The following is a 16,103-nucleotide window of genomic DNA, read 5'->3' as shown; positions in this document are numbered from 1 at the left end:
CGTCCATCAACAAGATTGGGAGATCTTCTGATTGATGATGATGGTGTACTCTTGGTTAGGTTTTTTAGCTACTTTTAAGATTTGGATCACTTATGATTTTGTTAGTTAATTTGTCATACAATTCCAAAATTAACTAAAATCTTTTTTTTACAAAGTTACTTTCTATATCTATTTATATACATATATATACACTTTATATATATATATATATGTGTGTGTGTGTGTGTGTAATGGTTTTGGGGAAGGAAAAATTTGTTAAGGTGGTATAGTAATTAATTAGAATTTACACAAATTTATGAAATTACTCACCGTTTCCATATACATATATATATATATATGTAATGATTATCTCAATCCTCATCATTAATAAAATATTTTGACTACTATAACAAGTTAATTTAGTCTCCTTTTTACTAGAAAAGTTGTATTTTTCTTAAAATTAATAAGATATATGGTCAAAAAATTTAACTTTAATACTATAATATTTCCTAATAAATTTTAAATATTTTACTTTTGAGTCTGAATTTTACTTGTACATGTATAAAAAGATGTCTTATAATAAACAATTATAATTAGTGTATTTTTTTTTCATGAATTTGTTATTTATACACACACAGCAATTAACCCTAAATAAATTAGGATGGGAATCGTACACGGCAATTTTTTGTTTTTGTTTTTTTTTCGATTTCAATAGTCATTTTAATTTATTTCACAAATATTTATTATTTATTATATGAAGATTTAAAATATTTAAGTACTATACATAACATAAATCAAATACTTAATACTATAATGCATCTCATAATTTTAATGTTTTGGAAAACTTTCATCGTGGGTTGATGATGAAAAATTACTTCAAAAAAAGATTTGGAAGCAGGGATTGATAACATTAAATCTTTGTTTTATAAATTAATTGTGTTTCCGAACGATTGAGATTATTGTTGTTTTAAATCCATTAATCATGTGTTAGAAGTCTCTTTTATATATATATGTGTGTGTGTGTGTGTACATATTTAAAATTCTTATAGTATTGTTATTGTTAAACATAACAACAATATTTGTTGGGATTACCCAAGTAAAAGGTGAAAAAGTTGACATCATATTAACTCTATATAAATAGATAGATGATAGTTCTAAAATGGGACATGACTTCATCTTCAAAATACCCTAAGAGAGAGAGAGAGAGAGAGAGAGAGAGGGGAAGGGGATAATCTGATAATTCCTTAGGAGAAAAAAATTCTTGAAAGGAAGTACTAAATGAGTGTCCTTGAGATTTTTACTGACTGAAAACAGAACAAATAAATTTAACCCAAACAAAAAATCCGCCTTAAAATTCTTCCCCCATTTGGCACAACAAGTCTCATATAATTTTGTAGAATTTTTCCCCCCTACACATTTTTTTTTTCTTCATCTCTAAATATTTTTGGACCTTTATAAACATAAGACTATTGGGAAATGGACTCATAGATATTTTTACTTAATTACCAAAATTAATTATTTAATATATTCCCTGCTCAGCTTCCATATTCAGAAATATTATTAAATTAAAAGAAAGGACCCAAAAAATAATAATAATTGAAATAAATTTAAGATGAATCACGAGATTTGTTAATCATTCTTCACTAAATCTCTAAATATATCTATTTTATTAAAATAATACTTAATTAAATTTTCTAATAAACATTTAACATATACATAAAAGATTTGTCTAATTAATTACGTGATTGATGCAGAAAAAATATAAAGAACAATTAATTATGGAAGTCAGACTTAGACTCTCTAATATAAGAAGAGTTAAATATAAAAGATATTATGTCAAAATTTATTCTCTAATATGTTAAAGAATATGTTACTCAGTAATTCCTTTATACCTTCACGCAGCTCTCCAGTATTGTATAATATATCCATCTGTTATGTGGTAGCAACATGGCCGATCCCATTAAATATTTTAGTACGTAAATTAATATATTAGATGATTAATCACCCTCAAAAAATAAATACTTCAATACTTGATGAGTGTAACCATTTTCCTACTTTCTCCACGCAAAAATTACTTCCCTACGCATTACCAAACTACTTTTTCTTTGTAGGGAAAGAAATAAGACGTTTCCCGTAGTAATAAATAATGATTATACAGGCCATTGCCCTGTGAACGAATTTGTGTAAGACCAATGGCCTGTTTGACATACTAAGCACTTAGATTATTAGTTTCTTTGTTGTAAAAAATTTAACTTTATATTTATAGTTTCTTCTCAAGTCAGAGCAAATAATGATCGATAATAATAACGATAATAATAACCTTAAACTGATAATTCAGCAACTCTAGACTACTGCTAACAAAAGTATTACTGATGAACTAAACATCATAATAATACTCAATTTACCCACAATGTTCTTACATAATATATAATCCCTAACAGAACAATTTCTAGCCCCAAAAAAAAAAGAAAGGATCTTTAAGCAACTAAAACTAAAATTGAGAAACAAAACCCAGATTGTTATATTCCTCAGTTCAAACACTAATATTAGCATCATCTCTTCTTTTAAAAAAAAAAAAAATCTTTTCTGGGTGAGGAAGGGCAGAGAAGCACGAAAAGGCAAAAAGAAAAAAAAAAAAAAAAAAAAAAAAAAAAAAAAAAAAAGGATCAAAAAGCAAAAACCCCTGAGAATTACAAAATAGGAACTACCTAGTAATACAATTTTCTCTTACTGTAGCTACCAGAACAAATTTCTATCCTCCATTTTTTTGGGCTCCCTCTAGCACATTCGTGTCCACACCCTCCCTTGTCCAGAAAAAAACAAGTTACAGTTAAGGATAACCATTAAAAATGAACTGAGAGAAAAGAATAGATTACAGGCACCAAAAGAAGCAACAACTTCCTCAGTAATAAGATCCATAGTATGCCTGAGGAGCTGAACCAGGTTGCTGCGTAGGGGTTACTGTTGCTGCTGATGCAGTTAGTTGCGCATAACTTTGTTGCGGGTATGTCTGCTGAAATTATAAGAAAATTATGAGCTCTGTACAATAAACAATCCCAAAAGAATTGCCTTGTAAATTTTTCAAATAAGAAATGCCTCCATTATTTGTAGTTCTAAACCATCCCCTAACCAACGTCCATAAACATATTGTACAATGAAACAGAAGTTGGACAATGCCAGGTTCCATCATATTTTTCTGATGAATCAATTTGATGGTTCCAAAACTAACATCAATTCGTGTCAGGTGTACTGGTGTCAAAACAAATCAATTACAAATTTCTCAGTTCACTTAAAAGGTGTAATGCACAAACAGCGCAGTTGAATAGCATGACAGAAAGATAATGATTTTTTAATCAAGAACATGACAGTATTCCTTTATGTAAAATTGACCTAGCCAAGGAAAATTACAATTGGTACCAAAAGCTTTGTGTACCTGAACAGGATATGTAGAAGGATAAGCACCATAAGCAGCACTTTGTGGTACGGATGTTGGTGCTTGAGGAGTGGGATAAGTGCTTGCATAACCACTATATGCACCATATGCAGCCTATTAGAAAGCATTTTCAAAAAGATCAGCACATGAATAATAATAATGAGAATTTGAAATTTGGTAACATAGAGTTAAAATGATTCTGCAGAAACATGCTCTTATGTACTCAAACTATACTGAATTATTATCATAATTCCTGCATTAGCCCGTGATAAAATAGAATCTTAACAAGCTTTACTGAGGACAGCCAATTAATGTTCACATACATATTGTTAAGAACACCAGGAGTAATTGTACCAAGTAAAACAGGTCCAAATCCGCCATTCACTTCAAAAAAGCTTGGAAAGAAATGAACCATGAGAAGAGAAATGTTCAGAAATCTATGAAAGCAATGGCTGTAAAGATCTAAATATGTGTCATATCAACTGAAAAAACTTCTTGTAAGTGGTAAGTAGCATTCAGTATTCACAGAATGAAATTTAATGTAAAAGAATCAAAATTGAGAATATTAGGATTCCCTGGCACAGTATGATACTACACTGACGATAATTCAGGTTCATATATAACAAGCTTCTAGATTACTTGTAATAAGAACCAATATTAAGGTACTATAGAAGGAGAAAAATAGAGAAAATCACCTGTTGCCCATAAGCAGGTGTCCAATGTTGTGCCTGCGCTTGCGTAACAGGAGGCCAAGTTTGGGACTGCAAACCATAGCCACCTGCCCACTGGTTTGGTGCATTCGGATAAGCACCCATCAAAGACTGAGCAGACGGAACACCAGCATAGGATCTGGCCATCTTTGTTTTATCTGAGACAAGACAATCATCTGCATGACGCTTTTTGAACTCTGGCATGCTTCTATGAGGTAAAAAGAGCTTGGCATGCCGATCCTCAGCTTTCTTAATCGACAGAACATCTCCAAAAAGACCTAAGAACTGCCAGATCATTAAGCACATTACAAGACAAGCTAAAGATATTATCACCAAGTTATTGCAGGTATAATGACTGTAAGTGCTAAGACAACCAAAAAAAAGTTACCTCCAGAAATATGCTAGAAAGCTCCTCCTTCTCAGCAGGACTTGCAGCATTGGCAGTATCTGAGTTGGGCAATATGAACTTATCAACCAATGAGTCTAAAAAGTCTATCCGCCTAGGTGGTGATTGTATTGTCTCAAAATGTATTAATGCCTGAAAAAGAATATCATCCATTAATTTCCTCTGAAAGGTATTATCCCCATCCCCATCACAATGGGCTAGTCTATAGAGTTCGAGAACTAGTGGATAAAGATAGATTGAGAGATGAAGAACATAGAACAGACCTCAATGAGTGGTTTTGAGAGTTGGACATGATCAAGCGCTTCAACAAGAATTTTCCTAGCTTTCTCTGCATCACCAGAAACCTACACACAGAATTCAAAGAACTATGAAAGAGACGCCGAATAAGAAACAAGGAAAACAAAGGGACACCTAAAAATTAAAGCGTAAAGCAAACTACTTAATCCTCCAATATCAGCAGGAAGCTCATATTAACTGCAGTTTCAGTTACATCTTTAACATAGAAAGATTATACATGAGAATTACACATGAAAAAAACCAAGCAATTAGATCATTCAGAGAACAAATACTAGACTAGTAAGAATAACCTAACAAAAAATATATTAAAAGGCTGCAAAAACAAGTGCACAAAGCTAAATTCAATCATTACAGTTGGGCTTCTTAAAAAAAAAAAGATTCAGGGAGCATAATTAATTAAGTTGGGAAGACACTGCTTTAATGATTACGGTTCATGTCAGTCTGTTCCACATCATCACAAATTAATCTACAGTTTACATCTCTATAAAGCAATACAAGATGATACATTAGTGGATAAATTTAAAATCTAAGAACCAATTAACTTGTCAGTTTCTGAAAGATAATAATAACTTCCCTAAAACAGTACCTACCCTGCTTGCAAAAAAAGAAAAGAGAAAGAAATGCAATTCCAGACATAAATAACCCAACCTACCAGAAGAACAAAACGAGAATACTGAGCATACAACACTGGTAAAGTTTGGGAATGTTCTTTTCCTTTCTCAATTGCAATAGCCTGCTCATATAAAGAGAAGGCATCTTCAAGGTTCCCCTGTAAATTATGAGAGACAGTTACAAAATGAAATATCTTTATCAAATTAAATTCACCACCAACTTAACAACTTACTAGACGGTGTTCCATGTTTGCATGTTTGATAATTGCTTCAAGGAGACCAGGTGAAATTTCTGTATGCACAAGTTGATATGCAGCTCGAGCACCAGCTATGTCCCCATTCTGCTCTTTGAATCGAGCAGCAAAAAGGTGAATCTCTGGTTGTCTCTGTCAAAGAATGTGACAAACAAAAAGTTTAAATATATGGCAGTAACATAGACAAGATCAAGTATACATCAATACTCATACATGCCATAATACACTTGCATCCACCACGACATAAATAGTCCAATAGATAAAATTTGTAAATAAAACACAAATATTGTCCTTTAGACAATCACAGTTCATAATCAGAGGAAAGTTCCTTTCCTTCAAATCATTTCGGCAATACAAGATCAAACAGTAAAATGAACCTCGGAACAGGTCAACAACAAAGGAAAAAATAAATATATAAACAATGTCCATTTTTCAACAGTGAGCCACTGCAGCCCTTATTACTTCTGTTCCGTGTCAAAACTCTTGATCACTATAAAATCTATATCCCAAGACAGAAATATCACTTTGTTTACGGATTAAAATATTAAAATTTCTTACTATTGGGCATTACTTCCACCTAGAGAAAAACAATAAACAAAATATCCTGCCGCCTTGGCCTCTCAGCAAGGCCTTATTGGTTCCTTTTCTAAGTTCTTCTACATAATTTAGATACATCAGGAAAAATTAATGACATAAAAGGCAATGAGCAAAAGATTGTTAGTCTGCTCCCATAGTCTCAAAATGTTCCACTATCACTTTCTCCTTATAAGACCAAGAAAAGGATAGATTTAAATCAACTACAAGCAATACCACCAAGTCATCCAGTAAAATAAAGTTTCCTACCTTGACAAAGACTTGTGTTGCACGAGCAAGGGCATTATCTGCAAGATCCATACTACCACTAGCTTCCATACATAAAACATATCTAATCCAGTATTCAGGATAATTTGCACATGCAATTATGCATCTTTCATACAACTTGACCACCTGATTCACAGAAATATAACAGGTTAAAACGAACATCCTAGTTCACCAAGATGATAATCACAGGTATAACACAAAACACAAAGGAGAAATGCATAAGAAATACTCCATTGGAGGAACAGAGAGGCCCCCAAATATAAGAGGGACCCTCCTTGCCTGACAGACAGATGGTTAGGAAGACAAGAAGATACCTGCATGCATAACATTGGAACTTTAAAAAGAGCAAAATTACTATACATCACGAACCTAAAATGTCCACTGACAAATGAGGGTTCGAAGTACTTAGCCTTAACGTAACCAAATCGAGGGCCACTGCTCTAGTCTCAGTTCAATTTCCCGTTTAAAAAGTTGCTTCATCCAACGGTTTAGCCAATAAAATGATGCAGCAGATATTACTTACTGTAAGCCAATGTGTAATAAATAGGACAGCTAAAGACCACAAACCAGATATTGTCAAGATGGAAAGCAAACAACTCGAATACCTTGTTGAGGTCACCTTCTCTCTCTATAAAATCCAGAAAATTATGCCAATTTTCAAGCTCGGCAACATTGAGGGGCCGCACATGGAAGTAGGGCCTCCGTATAGCTGTTTCAAAACCAATGATCTTAGATTCGAACTCTTTAGCTTTCTTATACATCTCTTCTCTAAGGGCGATATACTTCTCCAACTCCTCTGCTTCTGTTAAACCAGCACTTACAGGTTTAGGAGATTGCTCTGTAGCATTAGGTTGAGCCTCTCCTTCATTTACTTTCTCACCAGATTCTGAAAGTCCATCTGCTGCACCAGCAGCAGCAGCACCAGCAGCAGCAGCACCAGCAGCAGCTTCCTCAGGGGTCCGTAACTCTGACAAAGGTGTTCTTTCAGCCAGCTCCTTAAAACTGTAGAACCATTTCCAGAGACTTATTAATAAATCAATGAAATAATAGGCAAAATAAAATGAAGAAACACATCCATATGCAGAAACTATAATACACACGCAATGGAGAATTATGGAAAGAACAAAAGAGGTGATTCTAAACATTCCTAAAAAGATGTTGAGTAGGGAAAACAATAACTACTATCAAATGATTAAAACTCTGTGAATGGCTTTAAAGGAAAAAAAGCTAACTGTGCAACAGAAAGATTAAGAAACCAGAAGATGTGTTAGCAAGGAAAAGTCACACTTTATTACTATAGTTTTCTTCTTATTGTTAAAATTGAAAAAAAAAATCCATTTTATAGCAACAACCACAACCAGAAGAGGTGCTTGTACAGGAAATGCCTACATAGGAATTCTCTCTTATGCTCCAACACTCCCCTTCAAGTTAAAGCTCACAAGCTCCTTAGTAATGGACTGAAGCAACTCAAAAACTTTAGCCTAAATGAAAACAATAATTTATTTTTTTTATAAAAAGTACCGTGTGATTCATTCATTCACAAGCACCATGGGGGTGCCAACCCATTTACAAAAAATAATTACATATCAATTAAAATATCAATAAAGTCCCCAAAATCCCCCATTATGTAAAGAGAATGACTCATAATGAAAAAATTCAGGGTCTGAAACCATCTATCTCTAACCCTAATAGAGTTATCTTCCAACCCCTCAAAAGCTCTCATGTTTCTCTCTTTCTACACTACCCAAGAGATAGAAAGGGGAATGAGACTCACACGTTTCTTCCCTCCAATAATACCCTTCCAAGCACAAATCTCTTCCTTCACAAAACCAACCATCCCTCCACTAATACCCTTCCAAACTCAAATCTCTTCCCTCACAGAACCGAACACACCCAACTGATCTCCAATAACCCATAAACCAAGGTCCACATTTATACACAAACAAGCACCAAAGAAGAACATGATTATAGGACTCCCCGTCCCTTTTACATAAGAAACATATGTTCACCAAACTTTGCCCCATTTTCATCAATTTGTCAATAGTAAGTATACCCACAACCTGTTTCCGATACAAAGAAAGCAACTTTAATTATAGAGCATTAATCTTCTAGATAAAGGAAAACTAGTGTATGTGGCATCATTTTTAGTCAGATACGTATAAGAGGACCTGACCAAGAAAACAATAATTTATGGATGGAGGGTTATGTTGTTGTTCTTGGGTGTAAGATACGAGTTGCCATTGAAATATTAGAATTTGCCAAGGGGTACAAGATTCTTAAATGTGAATATATGGGAGCCCGTGACCAAGATGGAAAGGAAGTTCTGGCATTTTGCTTGGTTTCTCCTCAATCTATCCTGGCTTTTTACATAAGAAACATCCGCTCACCAATATTTTCCCCCTCCTCATCAGTTTTTCAATAGCAAGGATACACCCACGACATACTTCCTGTACAAAGAAAGCGACTCCGGAAGGAGCATTAACCTTCCAAATTTGTCAAAAAGGAAAACTACTATCTGTGCCCTCATTTTTAGTTAGACAATTACAAAAGGACCTAACTGAAAGAAACGATAATTTATAGGTGGAGGGCTATTTTGTTGTTCTTGGGTGTAAAATATGAGTTGCCTACGAAACATTAGGGTTTGCCAAAGGATACAAGATTCTTAGATGTGAATGTATGGAAGCCCATGACCAAGATGGAAAGGAAGCTCTCAGATTTTCTTTTTTAATTCATTAAATCAATACTCAAAACACCAGAACAAATTCATATTCATTGACCTCCCAATTATTCAGATTTCTAAAAACTTCTACAAACCACGAGCAATTCCCTTTTAGACCACAAAAAGTCTCCTAGAACTTGGCCTCCTTATGTCGAGCGAGCGCAAAAATATGGAGAATCGTAGCACCACCATCCAACCACTCATCTAATGAACTGTATCAGAAGTTTTACTTTGTTTTCTAAAACATGAAGGTTTTCACCGCATGTCCATGGGGTATTAGATGAGAGTTAACATTATAACAAGATGCATCTGACTATATGCAAATTGATTTCAAATCTAACAGATTAGAGGTTAAATCATATATCTTTTAGAAAATAGAAGCAATTTATATAAAGCAATTACGGCAAATTAATTCTCATATTCAATAAGGTTTCCACTTGGTACAGAGACAAATTCAAAGTGCGAGGACAAAACATCAAAATAAAGCTAACAACTCAAAACTAGGTGACTAAACAAGTATGCAGTTATTATCATGAAATTACCTGCTGAAATATCGATCAATATTTTGAATGGGATTCTCTAATATTCTGGTGTAAATCATGGCAAGCCGGCCCCATTCTTGGTGCATGTATTCATATTCAATATATTTGTCCCAGAGGGGATAAGACAAATAATCTGTTCCAACATAAGCTAATCCGCGTTCAAAAAGCCTGCACCACCATCAGAGTTTAAGGTAGTGTCAAGATACAATCACGAACATAAACCACAACACTGCAACATATCAATAAAATATGGGAGATCGGAGCACAAATGTTGAAGGATTCTAACAGCATATGATGACACTTCCAAATGCTGCATTTACCTTCCCGATAAAATTCATACTAGTCCGAAATGAAGCAGTGATAGAGGCCATCTTAGCCCTTAACTGGACGAGATCTTCCCGGCAGCATTTTGGATATTGATGCACTTCAGATTGTCAAAGTTAAAGACAGGCAATGCTCATGAATAACTATGTGACTATGACACAGACTTTCAGAGAAGGGGAGCGAGAAAGTAAGGTCTATAATGAGGTCAGAAAATAAGTTTTAAAACAAATTGAACAGCTACTCAACAGTAGCCTTATCAAGGGTTCCAAATCATAAAAAGCATTTCTAAGTGCATTCCTTTCAAACCTTTCCGCCATAAATGAGAAGAATCACTGTTGCACGAATACTGAAATAATGTTAGAAAGCAAAAAGAAAAAAATCACTGGATCCTTCTGACTATGGAAATCAAACAATCATGGTTTCCTGACTCAGACCAACAGCAATAATGGATACATGAGCAGCTATTACCTTCTAATTGTGTCTGGATCTCCATATGTGTTAATGGCAAACACGCAATAATGTAACCAAATGTCCACTGAATACGTCACCCCTTGAACTGCTCTCTCATAAACCTCCACAACTTTGTCCATAGCACCAACACGTGCCTCATGGTCGGCATACTTTTTCCAGTAACCATAACACAAAGGAAATTCGGCTAAAAATGCATCATAAATCTTTCGGATTTTCAATATGTTGTCCTACATGTGGGATAAACATTAAATGTCAGTTCTGTGGACATGTGGGAACCCTGAAAATAAAACTCGAACGAAATAAGTAGAAGAAATAACAATCATTGAAAACTGAAGACACAAAATTCATAAGCCGCAAGCTGCATATTGATCAACAAAACTGACACTTTAGAGTAATTTGTTAAAAAATAAGATGAAAACGTAATTGTAAATAAAGTCCTATATACTATCGATGTAATGCAAATATAACTGGAAGTAGCAACAATTTCCAATATAAACAAGGGTGACGAAATTGAAGCAACACTCAAAATAAAAACAGTAGGACAGCCAACGGATTCAGGATAACAAAATGAATCAAGGAAGAAATATAATGCAACCACAAAAAGTTGAGATGTCCTACTATTGTCAATAGATGCTTCCTTTGTAAAAATGCCATGAAAACCCGCAATCACCTTCTATTGAGATGCCCTACTACTCACAAACTTTGCAACATGATTCCTGGGCTGTTGGGGGTTTCTTGAGTAATGTCTGAAAAAGTTAGCACCGAATTGATGGCCTGGGAAGGTCTAGGTAGCAATACTAAATCAATCAGATTCGTTCCTCTCACTATTTTTTAGGTCATCTGGAATAAAAGAAACAACAGGGCTTTTGATGGAGTTGAGTCTGACTTTAACAACATCAAGGATAACCGGTTTCACTATTTTGGCTAAAACATATTAGGGCATAACCTTGATTGTTTTGATGATTTAAGTGACATTGTAGATATGCTAATTGAGATGTAAATTTTGTACATGGACAGTGCTCCCTTAGCATCTTACATCAATACAGATTCATATTTTTTATTTAAAAAAAAAACACAAAAAGTTGACAAAAATCTAGTAGAACCTTAATTGACGATCCCTCAGTAAATGCCTCATCAATCATCACTATTCTAAACATGCCACCCTTTACATAAAGACGCATAATCCTTTTTGAATGACAATGACTGATTCCAGCCACATGGCTATCATATTACTTGAATGTTTTGAATTTATTAAATATTGGCTGATTCTAAATTCAGAAAGGTCTAGATGTCTCAGCTTTAAATGATGTACAAGAGAGCCGGCTTGTGCAAGTGGTAAAACACCTTATTTTCTGCTCCCACTATTATCATGAGCCACTTAGAGAAAAAAATTCATCCCAAAAGGCAACAAAGAGCAGCCTATTTGAACTCTCTGATCCAACACTAAATTTATTACTGGCAGCCCCAAAACACACTACTTCTCAAATTGCATGATGATTTGGCAAAGCTTAAAAAACATAAACATAGACAATTAAAAAGTTAGGCATAATTATATTGATAAATACCTCAGCCAACTTTTCTGTCTCTTCAATCAAAGCAGTCCATGCATTAAAATCTAGAGAATTAGCCCTCACAATGCTCCACAACCTATCCTCTTCACCTGACAGAGCTGCCTCTGGAGATAAAGAGTAACCAAGCATGAAACATTTTAAAAATTTTGCAATCTAAAATCATTAGAAAGGAAGAACAAGTCGTAAACAAACAGGCATATCATAAAGAACTTCAGAATTCATAGTATAGTTAAAAGTAAATCAAAAGGTAATCATGAAATTATCTTATATGGTCAGCCAACAGTTCCAAAACTAATAGTTGATTGCTTTAGAACATGAAATGCAGTAGAAGTAAAAGACAGCAAAAAAATCTCAACACTGAAAATATGGCCAGAATACAGTTCCCAATTTATTAGTTGATTGCTTTAGAACAAGGCTTGTGATAGAGGTAAAAAACAGCTACAAAATCTCAACCCAATGGAAAAGTTCCTTCTGTTTTGAATGGGAAAAAGGTGCTCAATTTTTTGTAATACCTTAGCCTTTAGGTAAAGAGACAAGAGTTAAACTGAGCTAGAGAACCACCAAAAAAAATATACAGAATAACTCCCAGTTCCAGATGGTTACTTAAGGCTTTTAGCATCTCACGATTCTCTCAATACCATAAACTCAAAACTTATAAAATAAATCAATCGTACAACAAGATTATACTAAATTTCATCATATTCAATATGGCAGACCATAAAAGACCATAAAGACATACCAGCACCATCTGCATACCCAGTTGCAGCAGAAACTCCAGTCAAGTTATCTGTGGCATTTCCATTTTCGATCAGCATTACATTTCCCATTTCACTGACAATATTACCATTTACAGTCGACTCATAACCAGCAGCTTTGGATGAATCCATTGCTGCACCTTCAGTAGCAACAACGTTCTCTGTGTTCGGCTTACTTGGGGTTTCCATACCAACATAAGGTTCTTGGAATGCAGAATTGTGATCAAGATTGTAGGTATTTCCTTCACCTATACTAGCAACTGTATTAGTTGCATCAGCTGGAGCTGCACATGCAGTAAAGTCTGCAGTAGCCTCAGAAGAAAATGAAATAGTATTGGAAATATTAGAGTTTGCATCACCATAGGCAGTGGATGTGTACCCCACAGAGGAATAGGCTGCCACAGGAGAAGCTTCCGCAATGACTGTTTCACTATCCCCCATACCAGGTGAATTGACCTTTACCCTTAATATATGGACTGCAAGAATACCAGAAAACACATGTAAAATTGCCATAATATATGTGGATAATAATCAAAATATAAACTGCAGGGAAGCGTAAAAATAATTTAAAAAATCATTAAAACCAAGTAGCTGGAAAATTTTCTAATATACCCTGTAGATAATGGTGAAAGCACTTATATTGATACACAAGTCTGCACATTCTGACAGATATAAATCCGCCAGTAAACTTCCAATTAAAAGAGATACCCAGTGATGGGATTTTTCAAAATTGAATTCCTTCACTTACACCTTTATATCCAAATTAAAATTCTATAGTTTATTTCACCTTTTAAAGCAGTCACTCTTATCGGAGATACAATTTCGATGCCCATTTTTACAGTTGTATGACCATATTACTATATATTAGTCACCTCTCAAAATCCACAGAGTTTACCACAACAGTAGCTAACCTTTAATACTCATTTATAGCAAGTAAATAATTCTTTGTTTGATTAAAAATTCATACGCCCATCATTTAGGTAATATATAAATATTAATTTCACTGTCAGAAAACAATCTCCAAATAAGAACACATGGAATAACAGCCCAACTCAAATCTACAAACTCTTATAGACTAAAGTATGTGTCAACCATTCAGCTAAGTATTTGGGCTGTTTATTCTAAAAACAATATCCACATTCAAGAAAAGTAGTCTAAAACTTTCTACTACCACTTTTTAAAGAACTCTCTCAATCCTAACGAGGATGCGTTGTCAATGCTATTTTTCAAGTTGTATTCCAATAAGAGACCAGAGTAGCGACCTGAAATAACCTACAGACTGCAAAGGTCGTCCAACACTATGTATAGGATAGAAAATAATAATGAAAACACATGTCTGACAAAATAGCATACCAATTTCTCCTATCCGAAACAAAAAAAGTCCAGACACAAAGCGGTTTAACTAAAACAAATAAATCTATAGGATGGGATGGTCCATGCAAGTATGCCACATAAAACTAGTATTAGATCGAAATTTCAAATAACAGAAAGGCATTGCAAGAATAAACACGAGTAACAAGAAACAAACCCTAATATGCAATTTTCAACAAATTAAACTTGTTAACACAAACCATCCACCATAAAAGAAGCAGGAAGAGATAGAGGAAGGGGGGAGAAGGAGAAAGAGAGACGAGACTGAGAGGAGAGAAGTACCGGGAGGCTATGAGACGGCGTCGTCTGGAGAAAGTTCGAGACAGAGAGAGAGAGAGAGAGAGAGAGAGAGAGGTGTTAAAACAGTTCCTTCGAAGCTTTGCCTCCAGTTTGGATTTTTGTTATTCGGTAGGGTGGGGTTAATAAAAGAGGAGCGAGAGAGAAATTAGAAAGAATTAGAGGAGAGACTAGGGTGCCTAATCAGGTTCAGTGTGAGGGGTTTAATACAGTGGAGCATCGATGAATATAGACATGTAAAACTGTCAGGATGTGTTTTAATCAGGACCGTTGGATTGGAAGACTTAGTATACGGTGTCGTTTGGACTCGATGGCGGGTGCCAACACATCAGGTGACTGATTCCTGAGGTGGTGACACGTGAGACAACTATTGGGTAGGCCCTTTTTAGTTCAGTTTAGGCCCAACATGATCGGTCCAAATTGATTAAGCCTCGGGAAGAAAACACATTGGCTGATGGCAGATTTTGTAATTTAAACCTGATCCGCTTTGCATTATGTACAAAAAAAAAAAAATTAATCATATTATATACACAATATAATGATTTTTATATGTATTTCAATTATGTATAAAGTTAATTAGAAAGAAGAAAATTATAATAAAAATAATATGATGTTTGAAATTTTTGAAATGCTATTTTTAGTTTTTCTATAATTTTTTTAAATATTTTAATTATTTCATAAATATACAACTTTTACATACTTCAGCTAACAAATATAGGCAATAGCCATATCTAGATTTAAAAATAAAAATACAAAAATATTTTCATGTGGCAAACAACGTATTGATAATTTAAAATAGTTGCAAGAGTACTTTAAAATATAAATAAATATATAATTAAGAGAGTTATATTGTCACTAATACTTATATACTAGTTATATTTATAATTAAAATTAATTTTTTAAATAAATGTGTGTATTTATTAATTATCTAATATATATATATTAATTATGATACAATAGAAATACATTCAAGTAAATATATATACGGAGTACAGTTTGACTCAAATTTACGAAATTTTTTAAATAAATACACATATTGATCATTTATTTGAATAATGTTTGTATCATTAAAATAAATTTGAACATTCATAGGTTAGTAATAAAAGATAAACATCAAACCATTGTATTTATTATTATTCAAAATAATGACTAAATTACATATGAAAAAAAAATCACTACACCAATATCTACCATGCATTTTATGTAATTAACTTCGCGTGCATATTATTAATAATATATAGGAGATAGTATATGAATTTTCTCTTATTTAAAATAACCTTAAGTAAGCAAATTTTTTATTAAAGTTATAACTTAAAATTTTAATTTAAACAATATAAAAAAAATTATTTTAAAAAAATAAAAAACTACTATTTACGAGAACATTTTTTATAGTGAAAGAAACTTCTCATGAAAATATAGACGAATCTATCTAGATAATACTTTTTAACTGGATAACAAAACTTTAATTGTGAAAATATTCGTAAAAAAATATAAATATTTTT

General features: G+C 33.5%; 1 protein-coding gene across 7 annotated transcripts; it reads right to left on the bottom strand.

The window, feature by feature from the left end:
- Nucleotides 1–2,645: 2,645 nt before the first annotated feature.
- Nucleotides 2,646–14,745, bottom strand: PRP39 (Tetratricopeptide repeat (TPR)-like superfamily protein). Of its 7 annotated transcripts, none has more exons than XM_088215559.1 (15): nt 14,587–14,745; nt 12,918–13,409; nt 12,173–12,282; nt 10,605–10,834; nt 9,813–9,980; nt 7,432–7,553; nt 7,157–7,353; nt 6,534–6,677; nt 5,670–5,822; nt 5,478–5,594; nt 4,792–4,872; nt 4,511–4,660; nt 4,108–4,407; nt 3,413–3,526; nt 2,646–2,992 (listed from the first exon to the last, which is right to left on the bottom strand). In XM_088215559.1, exons 2-15 carry the CDS (start codon nt 13,372–13,374, stop codon nt 2,882–2,884), a joined length of 2,454 nt encoding a protein of 817 aa, XP_088071685.1. In that variant the 5' UTR covers nt 13,375–13,409; nt 14,587–14,745; the 3' UTR covers nt 2,646–2,881. The 7 variants fall into 7 exon arrangements, with proteins under 7 accessions (XP_088071685.1, XP_088071684.1, XP_088071686.1 ...); XM_088215558.1 differs by having other exon boundaries at nt 7,157–7,553; nt 12,918–13,217; nt 13,293–13,409; XM_088215560.1 differs by having other exon boundaries at nt 7,157–7,553; nt 12,918–13,235; nt 13,313–13,409; nt 14,587–14,725.
- Between the last annotated feature and the right edge of the window lie 1,358 nt (nt 14,746–16,103).

Source organism: Carica papaya, chromosome 3 (assembly GCF_054855325.1).
Source record: "Carica papaya isolate Zhongbai chromosome 3, ASM5485532v1, whole genome shotgun sequence".
Classification (NCBI taxonomy): domain Eukaryota; kingdom Viridiplantae; phylum Streptophyta; class Magnoliopsida; order Brassicales; family Caricaceae; genus Carica; species Carica papaya.
This window is presented reverse-complemented; position numbering and strand designations above follow the sequence as displayed.

Coding starts and splice junctions, on each gene's coding strand:
- PRP39 (XM_088215556.1), bottom strand. CDS start 13,374: ATGGGGGATAGTGAAACAGTCATTGCGGAAGCTTCTCCTGTGGCAGCC. Junction 4,408..4,510: donor TTTCTAGCATATTTCTGGAG/GTAACTTTTTTT, acceptor ATGATCTGGCAG/TTCTTAGGTCTTTTTGGAGA. Junction 2,993..3,412: donor CTTCTACATATCCTGTTCAG/GTACACAAAGCT, acceptor TTATAATTTCAG/CAGACATACCCGCAACAAAG.